At 36.0% G+C, this 20,534-nt stretch overlaps 1 protein-coding gene across 5 annotated transcripts in view; it reads right to left on the bottom strand.

Annotated features, from left to right (window-relative positions):
* Positions 1-20,534, bottom strand: part of NBEA (neurobeachin) — a 453,368-nt gene that overhangs the window by 52,089 nt on the left and 380,745 nt on the right. For all 5 annotated transcript variants that reach the window (XM_058800580.1, XM_058800578.1, XM_058800579.1 and 2 more), the window contains 2 exons: positions 13,827-13,946; positions 3,023-3,175 (listed from right to left, as the gene is read on the bottom strand). In XM_058800580.1, the coding sequence (XP_058656563.1) occupies positions 3,023-3,175; positions 13,827-13,946 (273 nt within the window). The remainder of the gene's footprint in view (positions 1-3,022; positions 3,176-13,826; positions 13,947-20,534) is intronic.

Genomic DNA, 20,534 nt, shown 5'->3' with positions numbered 1-20,534 from the left:
ACACCCAGGCTATTTTTTTCCACAAGAAAAAATGTAACAGCCAAAGCCTGGCCTGGGGATGACCTAACTGAATAATACATCTGCTGGCTGGTTCAAATAATGGAATCAGACATTAGGCAGGGAATGTCAAACTTTCCAATCCCTTTTGTATTTGTTCCTTTGACCAGTTTCATTCCAGTGACCAAAAAAAAGGGGTACTGGCAGTTTGTTGTGTGTGTTAATAAAACCCTACATGAGGAAATTTTTCTAAAAATTATAACGTATTCAAATTATTACATTTTGAAACTGTAATTCCATTACTTCTTACTATGCATACTATCTGCATTTTCATGAAAAGGATTATCCTTCTTTAGCTACTTGCTCTTCATAATAAGCTTTGTAAAATATTATGCATATATCATGCTCTTTAAACTCCCAAAGTTATTCGCTTTGCTTTTATCCTCTGAACTCCATCCAAATGTGAATGCTTCTGTTTTCTAGTCACCCAGAAGTGAATCCAATATTCCAGGTGCAGTCTCAAAAGGACCATAGATAGGTACAAGTGTTTACATCCTCTGTGATGCAATGATTCTCCATAGATGGCATCAAAATACACTTATTTCTGGTGGATATAGAATTACAGAATTTTATCTAATCTAATTGCTGTTCATTGTCACCCCTACCTTGCTACTGCTCTATTTTTGGTACTGTTTTTGTTTCCAAACTTCTGCTTCTTATTATCTTCTATTCTTTCCTCCCAAGGTGATTTTCAGTCTATGTTCTGCATCTGATTCAAATAAATCTATGCCTCTTTCTCCTGTTTTGTAGGCAGTTTCTAACTTTATTATCATTTTCAAGGTTCCTGACTGCTCATTTGAAGACAGCATCTATCTGTGTAGAGATGAATTTTAGCTCCTGATCATGCTCTTGCTAAAAGTAGATGATGGGGTGAATAAAGGCCATGCAGAAACTGCCTCCTGGCAAAACTGTACAAGAATGGAATAATGCTCACATCTGTGAGGAAAGGGCTGGAAAACAGTAGAGGAAGGGTCTGATTCAAATGGGTGATAATTAGTCATTTTAGTAACTGCAAAGTACTCAATTATTTGAAGCCTGTAATTATGATACTACTCTAGTATTAACATCAGTTTGTCTGTCTCCTGGCAGTCTGAGCACACTTACACTCATGTGGAATCAGTCATTATCTCACTATCAAGTCCTATAGCCCTAAGGAGGCCTAAATGCTATACTTTAAATTTGTGTAAGCAGCTGTTGTCTTCAACAGCACAAAAAGTTTATTTGGAGAGCTGCTATGCTACTTTCCAAAAAGCATGAATTGCAGAAGGGAAATTAAATAAACTAAAGCTTAAGTTTTTTTCCAGGTGATCTTCTATCACATAGTACCTTTTATCCTCCTAGTAATAATTCCAACATTGTGGAAAGAAAATATTAATGAAGTACAATTTAATATAAAAGGACGATTCTTACAAAATTTAAGAATAGGAGTCCTTACTATGCATCCCTCATTATATCCCCCAATAGGTGGCAGCTTGCTTCTCTGTTTTCACCAAGGAATCACAATTTGGTTCTTTCAGAACTAAAAACTAAACCTCTAGGCCAATTTCAGTGTGCTTACACCTGGCCTCAGTTTGGTTTTAGCCACAACTACAACCCAAAAAGTGCTCTATGCAGCAACACAGGCACTCCAGAGACACCAGCCTGTGACTGCACATCCCACACTTGAGAATTCTAATGGACTCCAGTGATCCTTTCAGTACACATCCCTCTTTTTTAGTAAAATTGCACTTGAATTTTTTTTCACCAGCTGAGACAATAACTTGTTTTTAAAAATAATTTTCCAATATATCTGGTATAAGAAAGGTTGTTCAGCTTCTTCCTGTCAATGACAGACTAATCCATCAATGACAAAATACAGTTCTCCTGGTTTGTGTAGTACATTTCATATGTCTCAAGTGATGAGGTTGCCATCACTTCCCTAGGAGACTGTTGTACATATGTCAAACCACTTAGTCTTCTAAATGGAGGACACTTCTAAATCATCTACATCTAGGAATAGGTTTTGTTTTATAATATTCTTCTATTCTTCTGAATTTCATAGAGCTATTTTTTTCTATCAACTCCCAAAGAACGATTTTCTTTAAACAGACAGTTCTTAATATTACGTTACCAAACCGATCAAAAAAAAAATTCAAACAATTCAACACATTGCTAGATTTGCAATGCTACCACAAAAACACTATTGGGAATAATGCATAAACTGAACAGTTCTGCAACCCTATGGAAACCCACAGCTTACTGAAAGCACAGTCCTGACTCTTTAAGAAAGACAAGCAATATGCATTTTACGGAAGAACTATTTCCAGAACAATTCAATAAATTGAAGTATTGCTGGCCAAAGAATCTGAATATACCCTGCTGTTCCTAAAAACTACTAAAAGCATACACATGCTTTCACTTTATCAATAATAAAATGTCTATCAAAATTAAAGAAAAAATATACACCAGAAATATTCTACTGCTTAAATCCTGGAGGGCACATGATGATTTACATCAGAGTTGTTATTTTGCAGAATTTCTTCAAAGACTGCAGTTGTTTGCTTATGTTCACATTTCTACACCTTCCAGTTCATCTTGATGAACAGGTAGTGCATATCTTTAGGTGAATAACAACTACAAGATGGCTTGCAAGACATCAGCATTTATAATATTCTTTTATTTTTTGATGTAGAAGATGATGAGGAGGAGCAGACATAAATTTTTCAGGCTATCTTGCATTGCCAGGCTCATGCACATCTGATGCTTTTTCATGAGAGAGTAGATAACTGAATTTAACTTTCCATAATTTGGGCACATGGAAGGAAAATCTACTATAAAATAAAGGGTTCTGTCAAGCAAGACAGAATGCAAATTCTCTGCTTTTTTATTTTATTTCTCTAAATCTAGTTCTAAAGAGATGAAAAACAGAACTAGGTTAGCTGACTAAAATACAGAAACCCTTAGACTAAATTAAAGTACAGCTTACCATCCTGTTGATACGGACAAAGTCTTCAGGTTTCTTGGCCCAGGGAGGGAGATCAACGTCATTCACTACAATATCATCTTCCCTGACTCCTAGATTGTAGCCATTACTGTTGACAAACATCTCGGGTAGGTAGTAAAATTCTGGAATTAACTCCTAGCAGGGAGAAAACACACAATGAGACTTCACATTTAACAGAGATGCTAAATTGTACTCTGAGAATCAGGCTCTCTTGTACTACATATTTAAGCATTCCTAGGTTTTTTATGTTTCTGTGCACCTTTTAAAAGAAATTTTATATCCTGCTTTCTTTGACTTACAGTCAAATGTATTCTGCATAATGAAATATTCAAACTTTGTTTTTCCCATATCTGTTTTTATGAAAAGCACAACTTTAGATAAGGCAGTGCATATGAGTAAAGGAGACTTCTTCATAATAATAGCTACAAGAAAATTTATGATAAGCCTTCAATATGAAAATATATTGGATTTTTAAATTACTATTTAACAAAAATATTTCAAAAGGGGAAAATTTGCAGATATAACAGTGTCTTGATCTTACTTTCTTTAATTCTTTAATTGCATAAGAAAAAGTGGTAATTGGATTACCATTATAATGAAAAATAATACATGGTGAAGATCTTTTTCTACTGTAAGAAAAATTCAAGAACAGACACAGGGAAAAATATCAGTACAACAAATGTCCTTCAGACAGATATTAAAAAGTGAAAAATCAATAACTGCAACAGATAATAAACAATAGGTAACTTGGAGTGTGAAGTTTTCTCAATTTCCAGAATAGCTAAACAGTAATCCATTTTGACATAATGAATATTGCTGTTTGCTCCTGTTATTTTAGCATTAAGTATTGAATTGCAGTAAAAACAAAAAAGCTTTAAACCTCACTATCTTTTCTCTAATATCCAGATATGGATTAAATTGACCAAATTACATTGTTAAAAGCATTATGGCATTCAGCTGGGTAACATGATAAAAACTGATGACACAGCACCTGAAATCTGAGTCTCTTTGTGGTCCTTTCAAAGGCTGCAGATATGAGAAGCAAAAAAACCCCACTGCAGACACAAACTCATCTAATTAAATCTGATCTGCAACTCCACAGAGAATAGAGCAGTTAAAGCAACCTTTCAAATTTACAAAGTGATTTTTTTAAAAGTGTATTTGTTACAATTTTAAGTATGTTTAGGAAGGCAATTTAATTACTTCTATACATCATAATATACTAATATAGGTTAGACTAAAATGCAAATCCAAACAGTATCTAACTTCTATAATATATTAACCAAGTAGACATGCCTGAACCTGAATAACTCATCATGAAACCAGCTACAATTCCAAACAGAAAAGAAAGAATTAAATTATTAGATGTAGTACATAATAAAACAACAGCCAGAGCAAAGTCAAAATGAGAGAAATCCTGAATATCCTATAATGTTAAAAGAAAAAATATTAATTTAATGCCTATCTTAAGTTTTATTATAGACACCTCTAATTTATTCAGAGTATTTCTTAAAAGCACTCTTCCCCCCTTCCCCCAAAACATGATTCACTAAATCTCAGGTTCCAAAGAAAGCCCTTTGGTTTTCTCTAATGGAGCCCAAAATAGAATGAATGGTCCTCAGAGCTGGAGAAAACTATACAGAAATCTTTCAGGACTTCAACAAATCACTAACCCAGGACTCACAACCCAACACATACTACCACACAAATCACTGACAAACTAAGAGCATTGCCTTAAAAAAAGGGAAAAATCCATAAGGACCTCAGAAATATCAAAAAGTCAAAATTAATCTTAAAGCCAATATTCAAATGAAGCAGAATTTATTAAGGAAAAAGTTTGCTTCTACCTTGTATAAAAGCCTTGAAGCACATAGCACTGGTTGCAAATACTATCAATTTTTATTCAATGTGGTGGCATACTAACCTTCAATGTCACAGCAACCAAGTCCTTCAATTCCACTAAAGAAAAGTTATTTGTTAAATTTCCATTTTCAGTTTTAAATGTCATAGCATGTAACTGTGGACTTTTACATCTACACATACCTGAAAGATTTGTGCTACCCAGAGACACATCTAGTGTTTAACTGAATTCTACTAACCTTTTGGCTGAAGGGGTATCTTGAAACAAAGGGATTTAAGTCACTGAGTATTTTTAAAGGTATTTCTATTTAGTAAGTTTATCTTTGCTGCTCTTTGCTTTCAGGGTAATTTAATGTTCCCTTGTCTGGAATAGCAGAAAACATAAATAGAAACAGAATAAACAAAAGTATGTGATTAACTTTCTTTATAAGATTTATTGTGTTGTGTATGTTTAGTTTGAGCTGTCTTATTCCTGTGCTCTGGAAGTTAACCAGTGCCAGACTTCTGAATCCTCTTCAAATAACACTCTCCCTAGAATCCTAATCATTTCAGTTACACATCTCTTGTAGGTTGTTTTGTTGGGTTTTTTTTCAGTCAAAATAAAAAAAACTAAACATAGTATTTAAAAAGGATTAACTAACCCACTGTGTTATAGTCTCAGCATTCTCTTCAATGTTATTTTTAGTGCAGCCTACAATCACAGTGCTTATTGAGTGCTATTTAGCATGAATTGAAATTTTTCTTGAAATGTGAGCCATGTTGCATGTGACCTTTCCCAGATACTTACATATTTCCCATACTTTGAATTAACCATTCAGTTTTCTTTCATACCATTTGATGTTCCTCTTGTAATTTTGCCATCTCCACTACTTACCAGACTAAGAAACCACAGTGCTTAAAAATAGCTCAGATAAATATATCCCCTTCTCATTTCTAGACAATGAACTAGTATATACTAAAACACAGGCCCAGTATGAAAGCCTGGGGCACCCTGTATGTATGAACTTCAGATTCATGTATTTAGCTGCTTAGATGAATAGAAAATACAATCAAGCTAGACATGGTTGATAAAAATTTGGTTTTATGTGTACATTGTTTATTCTGCTGTGAGAAATTGAAGAAGCTGTCTCTTCTATCTCATGCCAAAGGCAGGCAGTGGCTGGGCATAGAAGGGCAAAAATCCTCTTCCTCAGGGCCCCTGAGCATGTTTCACTAAGAGAAGTATAAACTGGGAGAGGCAGAGAGAGGAAGGATTAGCAAGGACAGTGAGGCAGAAAGGATGGAACCCAGGAGCTTTCTGGGAAAAGAAACAGACAGGAGTGAACCTCAGAGGGGACGATAAGATGACAACTGGGGCCCAGAGAGAATTGTGTTAACTAAGAAGCCACTGAAAGTTGCAAGAATGTACAAAAGAATGCAGGAAAATATAACACTAGCAAGGACTATTGTCAAAGCCTATTAATATTTTCTCACATAGAGTTTGTTTTTAATTTCTTTCACAAGTGGGTATGTGCCAGTTCATATTCTAATAAAGATTATGACTTGAGAGAGGTGCTCTTTTGGTGCTTTTTCTGTTATGGACAGGAAACAGGTACCTCAAAAAAAATAGCAGTTTCAGGGTGCTATCCAGAGAGGTGACTGTGTCAATTTCTCCATTCCAGATGAGGTTCAGCTATCCAGCAAGATATCTGTCTACCCTGTTGTCCCAGAATTTGAGTGAGAGCAATTCCACAATTCTTCCATCAACTGGTCTCAGTGTTTTTCATCTGGGGAGTTTTACCTAATAACTGCCCTGAATCCTTCATTATGCAATCTAAGTAAATTTTCCCTCATCCTAGCTATCATCCATCCCAGATACTGAGAATAAATTACTGTTTTCTCTTTGCATTGTTTATTGCATGTTTGAAAAGCATTATTTACCAGATTTACAGCCTTCAAGCTCCTAAAAGTCTAAGTTAAGGATAATGATGTATTGCTCCATTGTTTTTGTTACAGAAATGCAAAATATTCCTCTAACTTTCCTAAATCAGCTAGCAGATTTATTGCTAAACAGTCCATAACTTAATTTACTTCTTTATATACTTTGGACATATCATATTTTGTCACATGTTCATCACACAGAAGCCAAAATAAATGTTTTTGTCAACCTTTGTAGGCTTTACATTGGGGATGGAGATCGCATACTCTTCTGACAGCATCTGCTATTTTTCATTCACTTCAGAGCAGAGTGTAATTTGTCATACAACACAGCTTTTTACAAATCACCAGTTTCATACTTCAGAAGTGTCATTGTTAAATTCACCCTGAAGATAGGGACAAGGAGACTTAAAAATTAGCAGGGGAAAAATGTAACTCAGAGATAGTATTTATGTCAAAGGATAGGACATAGAGGACCTTCTGTCTCCAAATCTGCTTTCTGCTTGACAGACAAAATAGTTGATCAGAGGTTTCTCAAAAATCCTATTGCACCTTCAGTGGCACTAGTGGTAAAAGGTAAATGTAAAGCCAGATCTGTGCAAAGAAATGCTAGTTTGAAGCTACTGTGACTTTGAGAAATTTAGGTCTTAAGCTACAAATGTTCAAGAAAGATAAATCTCAAAATATTTTTTCCTACAATACATACATTGTGTCAGCCAGTGCAAATCAGACCATGAAGGAAAATATCAAAACAAACAAACCCATAAAACAGCTTCCCTACAAGTTACATCATTTAGCAGGCATAAAAAGAGGGAATGCAAAGAAAAAACACACAGAAAACCAAACTTTTAAAAGTTTGGAATTTTTAAAATATTCACAGACCAATTAAGCATTTTAAATGCATATGTTATTGCATGCAACTCAGCTGACCTATAATTTTGCATTAACTGAAACTAATCACTAAATGTTATTGGCTTCATTGCTCTTGCCAAAAGACATTGAAGGTTCTAAAATCTTTCTGAATACGTTACCTGTCACGGGTAATTTCTTACCACAAGAAATATCTAGAGTTCAAAGAGTTAATAAAAATAGGGATTTTGTGATCTAAATCTATTTGCAGTAATTTCTGTCTAGTTGTCCTTGACATTTCATCAGCTGGTAACCTCCTCTGCTCCCCTTTCATTCACACTTCTAATAAGACAGGTTAGCTTTCCATCATTTAATAGTCAGCTGCCTCTCAAGCTTGGCTCTTCTCACATGAAGAACGATGCAGTAAAGCTATTGAAGGGTGTATAAAAAAAAAGGAAAATGAATATTATAACAGACATTTCTTGTCTGTTAATGTGATCTCTTGTTTATTTTAATAGCTATACTAAAACCCCAAGGTATAGTTAACAGTATTATATGCCTTGCGTCTTCATATAAGAAAACATCCCCCAAATGCATTTTCTAATTTACAAGCCTGTGACAAATCCAAACTGCTGAGAAATTAAACTTTAAAAATATGTCTTCAGGTGATAGAGGACTGCTATTAACACTATTATAATTGTACACCACTTGCATCAAATCTGACATTTCTGTTTAATAGGTTTTGCTAAGGGTATGCCATTTATGGCCTCCCAATGAAATCAAATTCAACCCAGACGTTTTCACTTTTCTAGTATAATTCACTTCAAGGTTTAAAGCTTCCATTTCTTTTTCTTTCTTTCTTTTCCTCCCAAAAGGTTGATCCCCTGGCATCCATTAATTCCACAAGAGTCTAGTACTGGGTCAATGAGTCAATCATGAGTTCCTCCATTTCACACTAAGGCACTTTACTGACATTTTGTCAGAGCTACCTTTCTAACTTCTAAACACTATTCAAAAAACAATATAACAAGTTTGAGAGGTATTAGGAAAGATTAGCGTCTGAACAGGAGGTTCTGGGGAAGTCAATGTTACCAAAAACTGGAGGGGGGAGGGGGAGGGGGGGTTAGAAAGGAAAAAATGTGCAAGCTGACTGGCCAAGTTATGGTCATTTCCGGGTGACTTGCTTCCTCAAAGGTCACCCCGTGAACGCTCATTCTTCCTCCAGCTTGTACTGATTATCTCGAGAGAAGGTCGATGTTGATAAAGGGAGACACAATAAAATAAACTGTGTTATCCAGGCTCTCCCTTGTGTGTTACCGCTCTAACACAGCACATACTGTATTAATTCTGTTTCATCCACTGTAGGTGAATGAGTTTCATGAAAATGAACCAAAACAACCTGAGAGTAAGGAACAGCATGGTCTAAGTAAATCTTTAATCCTTTATTGAGCAATTATCTATCACACACTTCATTTTTCAAAGGTGGTCTACTTTTTGCCACAATTCAAGATGCCAGAATTACAGCTTGTTTTCAGGCTGATTAAGCTACTGCCACAGCCCTATTTTCATTAGCTCAGTGTGAAATAATTCAGTCCCAGAAGAGATTACACATATTTAAAGGGGAAAGGGAAGGAGGGAAAAGAAAGGGAGAAACAGAGAGAGAATGCCAGGGAGGAAACGAGCATGGGAGAAAAGGAGCTGGACAGACAGAAATGTAGCTTCCTAAAGAGAGACAAATTCTTTTGCAAATTTCAGGTACTTGGTTTTTAAATTTTAATGCTGAATTCTGTGAAAGTGGTTTGGATGTATTTTTTGAGACAACACTGAGGCTGTAAAAGAACAGTTGTGGAAAGTATCTGCAGTACTTAAAAATCTCAGTTCATTAGTTAAAATTGACCTACTTCAGCACTTACTGAAGCACTTGAAAATAATGTACCTTATAGTCCTCTTTCTTAAACGGTAACTGATGTAAAAACCCTCCAGATTTTGCTTTCCAAAAAAACCCTTTTTTATTTTTAATTAGACCTTGTTAGTAAAAAATGAAGATACTTCCTATAATTATTTAATACGGTACTTGAGAGCAAAAATTGTGGCCATCTTACAACACACAGCAATGAAGAATTTCAGATTAATTCATTTCACACGCTGTTTTAAAATTATTTCATAACCTGTGCCACAATAATTAATGAGATTAGTAAGATCAGAGATAAATGCACTTAAAGCAGCTCAGATGAATTTCAAATGTATGATAAGGAATACATGAATAATGAACACTTGCTAGTCTTAGCAGTTTTCAGAGTTTGCTACTTTGATTGATAACTTCTATTCCATGCACTAAATATTTACTGTAAAGACTTAAAAATTCTTTAGGATAGTGAAAGAATTTACAGCATGTATATCACAAGGAAATCCACACTGCCAAGCCTTTCCCCCTGTGTATAGCTAGATGTGGAGCCAGAAGAAGCTACACAAGTATAGAGAACACTAACAGAGAGCATGCCTCCAGGTTCTGTATACTCAGACACAACCTGTACACATCTTCTCGTTTGCACACTCTCTCCTTTCTAACAGGACTGCTGCATAAATACTAGAAGTTGCTAGACAGCTGACCACTAGTTTTTGAATGATACTCACTCTCAGAGCTGAAGCTTTTCAGTTGTGCAAGACAGTGGATGCTGCTCTTAGGAGAGTGACATAAATGGCCAGAAATTTTGAGGGGGTTCCTTAGTAGCTCCCCAAACCTCACTGCTTTTCAAGTCCCTGAAAACTTGATTCAAGTGTTTGAAAAGCCTGCAAGGCATTCTAAGCAGCAGTACAACTAATCTGAAAAAAATTAGGTATTTGTAGTATTAATAATCATCCATTTCCCTATCATTTTGCAGAATGAACTTCAAAGCCTTAGGGAAAAGTTGGCCCTGATGCAATGGCATTGAGAAATGAAGTTCATTAAGATCTTAAGGAACAAACAACAGCAACAATTAGCTGCTATACTCATTCTTGATTGATTGCTAAGAAACACAGACTCTGCAAATCAAAGGGCCTTGCCAGGACTTTGCCAGTCTACTTTGAAAAAAAAAAAAGGTTTATAAATAAGGAGTTTGCTACTTCCCTTTGTGGGGATATTCAAACTCAGAGAATACTCAACTTCACCCTAACTTTTCATACTCTCTTGCTTAAATAAGCATTTTTGCACTCTGATTCCTTTCCTCTGACGTTCCTTCCCTCTTTGTTCCTTGAGAAATAATTCTTCTCCATTTCATATGTTTGCATATTTCATAGCATTTATGTGTCTCCACTTTAGACATTAATTACCCCACACATACACACATTTTTCTACCTGTATCCACTTCCTAAAACACATTTTTTGTTCTAATGGCTAACTCCAGTTTCGGTGTATTTTACACTTGATGGTTTCCAACAAAGAAAGCACTAAGCATTTGCTTTATCCAACAAGAATTCATACTAAAAACTAGACAAGAAAAAAGAGAAAAACAATAACATATGCTCTCTGAGAACATAATGGCTCTGAATGAATGACTAATCAGACTGTTTCAGGTGAAAATTATATTTCATGAGATATTCCAGTTGTTGTACCCTAAGGATAAACCTTTGGTATCATGATAAACTTTGTGCCATCCTGTTGATCTTAGTTTCCTTCTTAAACTGAAGACAAAAAAGGAATGCATTAACATAATTTGATTAGCTATTGAAGTGCATCTCAGTAGATTTATTCCAGTAGTGGCTTTGTATTACTATACAATAAATTATTTTGGTAGTACAATAAATCAAATGTTGGTATTAAATCTCCCCTAATTTCTACAGATTTTTTTTTTGTTAGATAATTTATGAATGTTTTCTATTTGTTTTAGCATTTCTTAAGATTCAGCTCATTTTTGAACATCCTTTTATTCATCTATTTTCATCTTGAACTGAATCATTTCAAAATAAATCAATTCAATGTTATTTTCTAAACCCACTTTTCCTTCATCTTCATTAATTAACAGGCCCCTATTTTAAACAGCAGCTTTAATCCCTAATGTATCCCTGAATGGACAGGTCAGGGATTATCTGGAGAAAACATTTATTGACTAACATACCTCATCTGTTACTACCATATTAGATTTTCTGTAATGACTTAGCTCCAAGTAGTATTTCTCTTTCTAATGGCATAACAGAATTGTGTATATATGTATTAATCTGATTTGGGGGCTCTATAGTAGACTGCCAAATATATTCTGGAACACCTTGTTTTACAGGCTTTCCCCTAGGGCAATTCTGACCCTTAATTTTTACTATTTTACCTGCTATCCCCAATTCCCTTTCTGCAATTCAGTGGCATTAAAGACCATAGCTACTTCATTTCTTCACCTTTGCCTTCCTTTTCTGAAGGTATCTGGTTCTGAGCATCTTTTTAATATTTGTTTTATTTTGATAAGTTGGAGTTTTTTAATACAAATACATTTTGCAATACAGCTGTTATACATCCTTAATTCCTTCATCCTTGCAATGGCTGGCAACAGCAGTTTAATTTATCCCACTTGGTTCACAAGACTCCTAGTATTCTCAGACAAACATTTCAGTTAATTGTTTTACTGGTAACTCATTTGGTTGCTAGTTTAAGAACAATCCTTTCACTAATTATATACCCCACTTGAATGCCATCTCTCCGTCTGTCCACAGATATTCCTTTATCTTTTGCAATGCCTTGATGTATTTAACTGCCCTCCTCCTGTGTACTAAAGCCAGACAAGAAGATTACAGTCACTTCCAACTGTCTTCCCTTGTTCCTCAGTTTAAGGCTCTTATCCTTTGTTTGAGCCCCATTCCTAGGAAGTCACTCTCCCAAATACTCTAGCGGAATTACAGGAAAAACAGATTTCATTGAAAAGTAAAAATCAAAATGTCAGCACTTTGAAGATATATCAGATATAGTACATATTACCTCAAATTGCTTCCAAATTTGGAAATCTCCTGTTTTTCTTACAAGGGCAAGAGTGATGGTAATTAAAAAACTATTGAGCTCCCGACAAGCATGAATCAACATAAAATGGTTTGTAGGAGATTCAGATTGATTTCTTTAAAAAGCATTTTCTCCCATATGTTATAATGACCATACAATTTACAATTAGTTATTCTAACTAGTAACTGAATGACAACAACATGATTTGTCCCTTCTGAGACTGTTGGAATACTTATGCAAAAAAGAGCTCTGCAATAAAAATAAATCAACAAATATACATATTTTAATTTTTTTTTTCTTTGCCAAGACAAATAAATAAAAAAACCTAAAAATATAAATAAAAATATAATGGCAACATAATTCCTAGTATGAGTGGTAGTATATAAATTGAAGAGAAATATATTCACGGTAAAAATGTGTTGGTTTTTTTTTTTAAGAGCAATTTTTATACTGAAGCCTTTACCTACTTTATTACTAGAAAATGAGAATCAAGAAGGGACCATATTATTCAAAATATTTCTAGATTTTTGTTTCCTTTTGATAAGGTCCCATGTCTATGAACAATAACCCTTTGTATTCAACAAGGTAAATACAAAGGTAAGGAATAACAGCAGTAAAATCACCCTGCTCTCTGGCTGTTTCTGTATATAGTGTAGAAGTTGTTTTAATCTAATGTGTATTGTTGCATAATATCCCCAGGCACATTCAAGTAAAAGCTAAAGCTATACAGAAAAGCCAACATTTTAAATGGGTCTTGTCATTAATGCTTTATTAATTGCCTCAGGCAATGCAAACCCAGAGCTAGGCAAGCTATAACAATATGACACTTTAAGGTCAAATCCAATTCCTGCTGTGTTTTATGGAGTGGGCCAAATATTGAGTTAACAGCAGGAAAGAACAATTTATTGAGCTTTTCTCCATCTCCTGATTATCTGATCTAAATTAGATCAGTTAGGTTGTTTTTTTCTTTGAAAAATCCCATCTTTTGTCCACTCAACTTCAAAGAATCTTTGATTGCTTGTGTTAGAACAATAAACTTTATCGACATCTATTTATTGATGCTATACCTAGTGTGCTGAATATAAAGAAATGAGATATATAAAAATATAAAATATAACACAACACCTTCTTTATGTTTACATAAACAAAAATGCCATAATGAAATTGCATATTTATCCATTTATTTAACATGTATCTTACCTTCACATCTGAGGTATCTCTTTGGCTGTTCCTCCAGGACCTGGCCACTGAAGAGAAGGTTCGATCTGGGTGGTCAAACTTGCCATCATTTGCATTTAGAAAGAATGTTGTAAAGGGCTCCTGTAGTTAATGAAATTATGACAGATTAAGAAAACAGTACAAGGACTCATGAAGCAGGTTTCTGTCAAAATCCAAAACCCCATTGCAGATCAAAATACTTCATAAATGCAGAATTAAGGAAAAACATGGCACCTCATAGTTATATGCACGCATGGGTTTTCTGCACTAAACATCTGAGTATATTTCTTGGCTGTAACACAATTTGCACAAACAAATCCTGAGTTCTATACCATAAGACTAATTACCCATCAGACATATGTAGCCTAGTTCCAGTTCACAATGACTGCCTCCTTTACTGCAACCACCACAAACACATTCTGTGTTATTTATATAACTGGGATTTGTATACTCCTTGCATGTTGGTATGTCAAAATCTTTAAAAAATCCTATCTCTAAATATTTCTTGTGTTTTCATTTAATTGAAAAGAGCTCAGTATGTTCCACTCTGCCTCAAGGTGAGACGAATGGCTCTAAGGTTGTTATGAGGCAGACTGTGGTCCCAAAATATGCAGCTTTACCATTATTTTGGGGCAGAGATTAGAGTCTTTACTTTCACTAGTTCTATCTGAAACCTTATCCCATTTTATACTAAATGGAAACCAGCTTTTGGGGAAGAAGAGCTCAGGTATTAGACAGTCTGGATGACCCATTTTTATGTCACTACATTCCTCTGCAGGGAAGAGGTTAACAGTGGACCAAATCCTTAATTTGATGGTAGAACCTGAATACAGAGATCATTGGCAGAAACCTGGATTTTCACCACTACTCCATTAGCCCTCTTATTTAACCAATAGTTGGCAGTGTGCCTACAGGGACGGATGTTCATTCCTTCTTTTGCCAAGTCTCACGGGGAATGTTTTTAAGTCCTTCTGATTAATTCATACTCAAACTTATTTCATTGCATATCCTGATCATCTGGAATTTTGGTAATCAAGGCAGCTCATAATCACCAGATCACAATTTTTATTACAGTATTACTCATCTATTATTTGAATTTTATTCTAAACGTTCTCTGTTTCCTTCTACAAAATTTTTGAACAAGTCAGGGAACTCCTCCATTAATAAAGAATATTTGAAGGAATTATGCAACATTATACACATTGTGTGACAATTACCTCAGATGAAAAACATATGAATAAATGTATGTTTACATGGTCCTTAAGAGAAATTAAAATAAGGAAAACACAGATGCAAAAATGGTGAAAATATCAAAAAAAAGGAAAATAAAAGATGGAATTCTGACTCCCAAAGACCGTTGTTTCTCCACCCTTATTCCACATATTTTCCCAGTTAATTTTTTCTATCATGCACAGAAGTCAACACAGGCTACTTTTGTACAAAGAAGAAAAAAGTCTAATCATTTTTTTTCCTCTTAAAACATGGGAAATTAGTTTTTAATAGACACATTCAAAAGAATAATGCCTCTTAAATTTTTTCTGAGGATTTATTCTAATCAGAGAATACTAATCTGTGTTAAATAATTATTTAAAATAATATAATTAAATACAAAATCATCACAGTACAATTTCTTGTTAGAGGACCCTAAATTTCATTGCACAATGGCTTTATTTGCACTTGTGAATATTGAAAAACTGTGTAGTATGGAAGAGTTTCATAATTTAAATAGAATATCAAAATTTAACAGTGGCTCAACTTGGTGAGTAGTATAAACTACCACAATGAACTGAAATATTGACAGAAAACAAGTCTTCATCTATCCGGATTTTTCAGTGCTCCTTATAGTGAATTCAATGTAAAATATAAATGAAAATGTGTAAGATTCAGACCCAGAAGTACAAAAAGGAAAACAATATATACAGAAATTGGATTATATTAATTTATTATTTAAAATTATGTTCATATTTTAATTTTATTAAATTTACATTTTCAATATTAGAATTATTTTGCTTTTAAATTAATTCCTTCTCCCAATTATCTGTATATATTTGCAACAGGAATTATGCTATTTTCTAGCTTGCACTGACTGAAAAATGTCATATGTTCTTGATCTAAGCACAAATAATTCTGTCTTCTAACAGCTCCTACCCATGACTCTTTTCTTTATAAGATATATGTGATTTTTGTGAATATTATTGTGGAGCAGACTGTGGATCATTGCAGAGGTTCTGAAATCAGAAGCAGTTGATGGATTTAAAAGAAGCAGAAACCAGAAAAATGATGTAATTAAAATAAATTATGTAAAAATATTAATCCAAACTTGCATGACAACATTATTTTAAGCATCTGAGACAAATACACAAAAGCAATAAAATTCATAATCAAGGATTAAACTTTTAGTAGCTGAGCACTACAGGGTGCCCTATTATGCTATCCTGCCATGGCCTGTTGTGCCTATCTTTTTGGATTTTTAATCCTTAGCAGAAATTCAGAGCTTTCAGTTCCTTTATCTCAGACCTCTAACATATTTAAAGGTAATTTTTATTCTCTGGGAAGTCAAGTGCTTATACAAATATAATTCATATCTGTATTCTATATACTAATTTAAATACTGTTATGATACCGATTACTGTCATTTCATGTAAAGGTTTTGTTGCTGTGAAAGCTATAAAGCAGCACAATGTTTTCATTAATACTCCATCTCACTCATTCTTAATATTCTGAATAAAATTCATGCCTTGTTCACTGCCAACAAGGAGAGAAATTCGTGGCAGACTTGATTCCATCGAACACAAGCTTGAGCTGTGAGAACAACAAATTTTTCCATTCAATAGCACTTCTCTCCCACCCTTCCCTTTTAGCAGTACCCAGACTCATGTGAATAATTCATGGTGGAAGTAGAGGAGGGAGGAGGAAGGGATGTGGTCATTCTAAGACATCCTATGTCACACAGAAATGTCCATACAGCCATTTGTAAGAGGAGAGAGAGAGAGTATGTAATGGTTTGTCACAGTGACACATACCTTTTGCCAGATATATCTGTGATTGTCCTGCTAAAATCTGACAAAAAGAAGAGCCAAATTCACTTCTGTGTACCATATGACATCAAGTCCTCCTCATCTTTGAATCTCACTAAAAACTGGTTTTAACTTAATCCAATCTAACTCATAATAAATCCAGAATTTCTTCTGCCTTGTACAAATATGCACTCATTGCAACAGCAACTGGAATACAATTATTCCCTACAAACATCTTGACTACCACTTTAGAGAATCATGCTTTCAAACACTGGCCACTGTTTCCATGAAAATGCAACTGATTTGCACAAATATAACTTCTTCAGTAGCAATTATTGAGAACATCCAATTGTACCATAACTCTATCCTATTTCTACTAAAAATCTCAAGCCAATGCTGATATTCACATTCTACATGATTCAAGCCAGAATTCATTCTTCTATTTTACTTTTTCATTCTGTCTATGTTTCAGGTCAAGTCACTGGAATATATGGCATTGTGAAGTGGCATTCTTGGTTTAAACTACTCCATCTTCTGCAACTTAAATATTCACTGTTCCAGATGAAATGCACATGGAAGAAAATGAGTCTTCAGGTGGTAAGGTCACCTACTATGAATATTCAATTTCATTTCCACATACAACAGAATATGTATTAATGGTGAAACAAAGGCAGAGATATAAAAATTAACTACACAGGACAGAACCCAGGCTAAGACATACAACATCTTTTAAAAAACTAGCCTGAAACATGTATTGTGTTTGTGTGGCAAAGTTTTGGTTGTGGGGGAGACTACAGGGGTGCCTTCTGCGAGAAGCACTTGCCATATCCAGTAGTGCCAATGCCAGCTGGCTCCAAGGTGGATCTGCAGCTGACCAAGGCTAAGCCTGTGAGTTATAGCAAGGTGCCTTTATGATAAAAGACTTAAGAAGGCCCGGGGAAAAAATGCACAAGAACACTAGAGAGAGCAATGGGAACATGTGAGAGGAACAGCCCTGCAGACAGCAAAGTCAGTGCAGGAGGAAGGCCAGGAGATGCTCTGGCTCCAGAGCAGAGATTCCCTCCAGCCCATGGTGAGGCAGCCCATGATTCCCTGGACCATGGAGGTCCAGAGGGGAGTACAGCTCTTCCTGCAGCCCCTGGAGGAATCCATGCCACAGTAGGGGGCTGCCTGAGGAAGGTCACGAGCCCCTGGAAGCCTGTGCTGGAGTAGGCTCCTGGCAGGGCCCAATATGCTTCCATGGAGAGTGGAGCCCATGTGGGAGCAGGTTTGTTGGCAGGACTTGTAAGCCCATGGAGCACCCACTGTTGCATATTGCAGTGTGATGTAATAGCTTGTCTCGGTTATCTAGGTTCTTTCCCCAGGTGTGCCAATAACCTCTCCCTTCCCCTCCCTTGTCCCCTGCTGAGTGCTGTTCCTCAATCTTGGCATTCCAGAAAGGGCATGGTGTGATTGGTGAAGTTCAAAAGATGCCTCTCAGCCCTGGGGACATTGGGCCATCCAGGTGCCATTTGTCCCCTGTGACTTGCCCCCCCTTACCTTGTTGGTGGGATCCCTACCCCTTCCCTCCCCCTGTCCCCGGAGTTAAAAGACACGGCAACCACGCGGTTCTGGGCTCTGTTGGAGCCGTTGCTGCATTCAGAGGCCTGTGGGCCTGGAATAAAGCTCTGGATTGAAACTCTCCATCAGAACCAACTCCTTTCCTCCACCTCGCCTTGAGGCCTCTCTGCCAGAGGTAAACCTGAGCTTCTGCTTGCGTGGACCTGTCCCAAGCACCAGCTGCAGCATCCAGCCAGCCAAAGGTGTCTCTGAGGTGGAACCACCACAGCTGCCGCCCTTGGTCAAGCAGGAAGGGCCAGACGAGCCCAGGCACATCCGGCAATACTGGGATTTAATTCCAATAGTTGCAGTCTGTTCCTGAGGAACTGCACCCTGTGGGAGGGACCCACGCTGGAGCAGCTAAAGAAGAGTTGCAGCCTGTGGGAAGGACCCACTTTAGAGAAGTTCATGAAGGACTGTCTCACATGGGAGGGACCCCACGTTGGAGCAGGGGAAGAGTGTGGAATCTTCTGAGGAGATAGGAGTGGCAGAGACAAGTGTGATGAGCTGAGCACAGCCCCCATTCCCATTACCCTGTGTCAGTGAGGAGACGAGAAAGAGAATGTAGGAGTTAAGTCTCAGAGAAGGGAGGGGTTGGGAGGAAGGTGGTTTAAAGATTTGACTTTATTTTATCATTATCCTACTCTCATTTGATTGGTAATAATTCAAATTGATTTCCCAAGCTGAATCTGTTTTGCCCATGATGGTAACTGGCAAGGGATCTCTCCCAGCCCTCATCTCAACCCATGAGTCTCTCCTTATTTTTTCTATCTCCTGTCCAGCTAAGGAGGGGAGTAGTAGAGCAGTTTTGGTGGGTGTACCTGACATCTAGGCAGAGCCAACCCACCACAATACATCAGATAAGGGAAAGCAACTGAGGGAAATATAAGGCAGTAGGGAACAGATTATCACAGAATTGACTCAAAAATATGATATTAAAAGCAATGTTTTGAAGACAACTGACAGAAACCAGATTGCATCTGTCAAAGCAGAAAAGCAAGACTTAAAATAATTTTAAGGTTTTGTGGCAATTACACAATTCTCTCTCTGTATACATATATATACTTCAGAGTAGCTGAAACTTCCTTACCCACAGCAAATACTGCTTCCTACAACACTAAGGTCTAGGCAGGCAGTTTGTTCCCCTTGGATCCCCATTACTACATACTGTTTTGTTCTGCTTCATCTAAACTCTCATTTCCAATTTACTTCTTTCCATATCTTTTTCATTTGTTTCCTTGCTTTTTTCTTTTCCTTTTCCTCTTCTCTTCTTTGATTTATAGTCTTCTCCCATGGTTTTAGTTTGTACTCCCATCCTTCACTCTCAGTTTGTTGTCACTTTCTACCAAAAGCTCTACGGTAGCACATCTTTTCCCATCACTCTCCTCCAGTCTTTCAAAATACTGAAAGCATTTTTCTGTGTGAATCTCTGCATCTCTTAATGTCACCTTTCTCTGCATCTCTTAATGTCACTGGACTAGACTTTAATTTACCTTTTCTTACAGAGTCTTCTTCAAAGCTCTACCTCAAGAAATTCACGAGCAAGAAATACTACTTTAACTTGCAGAAATCTGACCTAGCCTTATCTATAAATTTCACTGGCACAATCTTCTCCCTTAGGATATTTCCTCCTTTATTTTGTAACAAAAATAACTCTCTATAGATCACTATGACTTTGTAATCTTCATTGCCATAATCTTTTCCTCTATACACACTTATTTTCAAATACCTATTTAGGCTTTCCATTTGCTGCCTTATCTAGTCTTATCACATTATTATATTTTTTTCCTTTTCTGGATTTGTCTTCTTTTACTTCTGTTGTCTACTTCCATTACAGATTGCTTTTCTTTGCTGGTCAATCTTATTTAAATAATCTTTAAAATACCTGTGTTGGGATGTCCCTGTATTTAAGTTATCTGTGGTTTTCGCCTTTTCATTGGCAACCTCTTCTTTCGGTATTAGTGGTTTCCACTTCTGCGTTCTATCCTCACATATATTGTTTGCTCTAACAAATGTAATTTGTAAGTTCTATATTGCAAGGCCATCAAGACAAAGACTTTGTTCTCTTGCTCTT

Source organism: Ammospiza caudacuta, chromosome 2, assembly GCF_027887145.1.
Source record: "Ammospiza caudacuta isolate bAmmCau1 chromosome 2, bAmmCau1.pri, whole genome shotgun sequence".
Classification (NCBI taxonomy): Eukaryota; Metazoa; Chordata; class Aves; order Passeriformes; family Passerellidae; genus Ammospiza; species Ammospiza caudacuta.
Note: the sequence above shows the minus strand (reverse complement) of the source record. Positions and strands in the feature narration are given on the sequence as shown.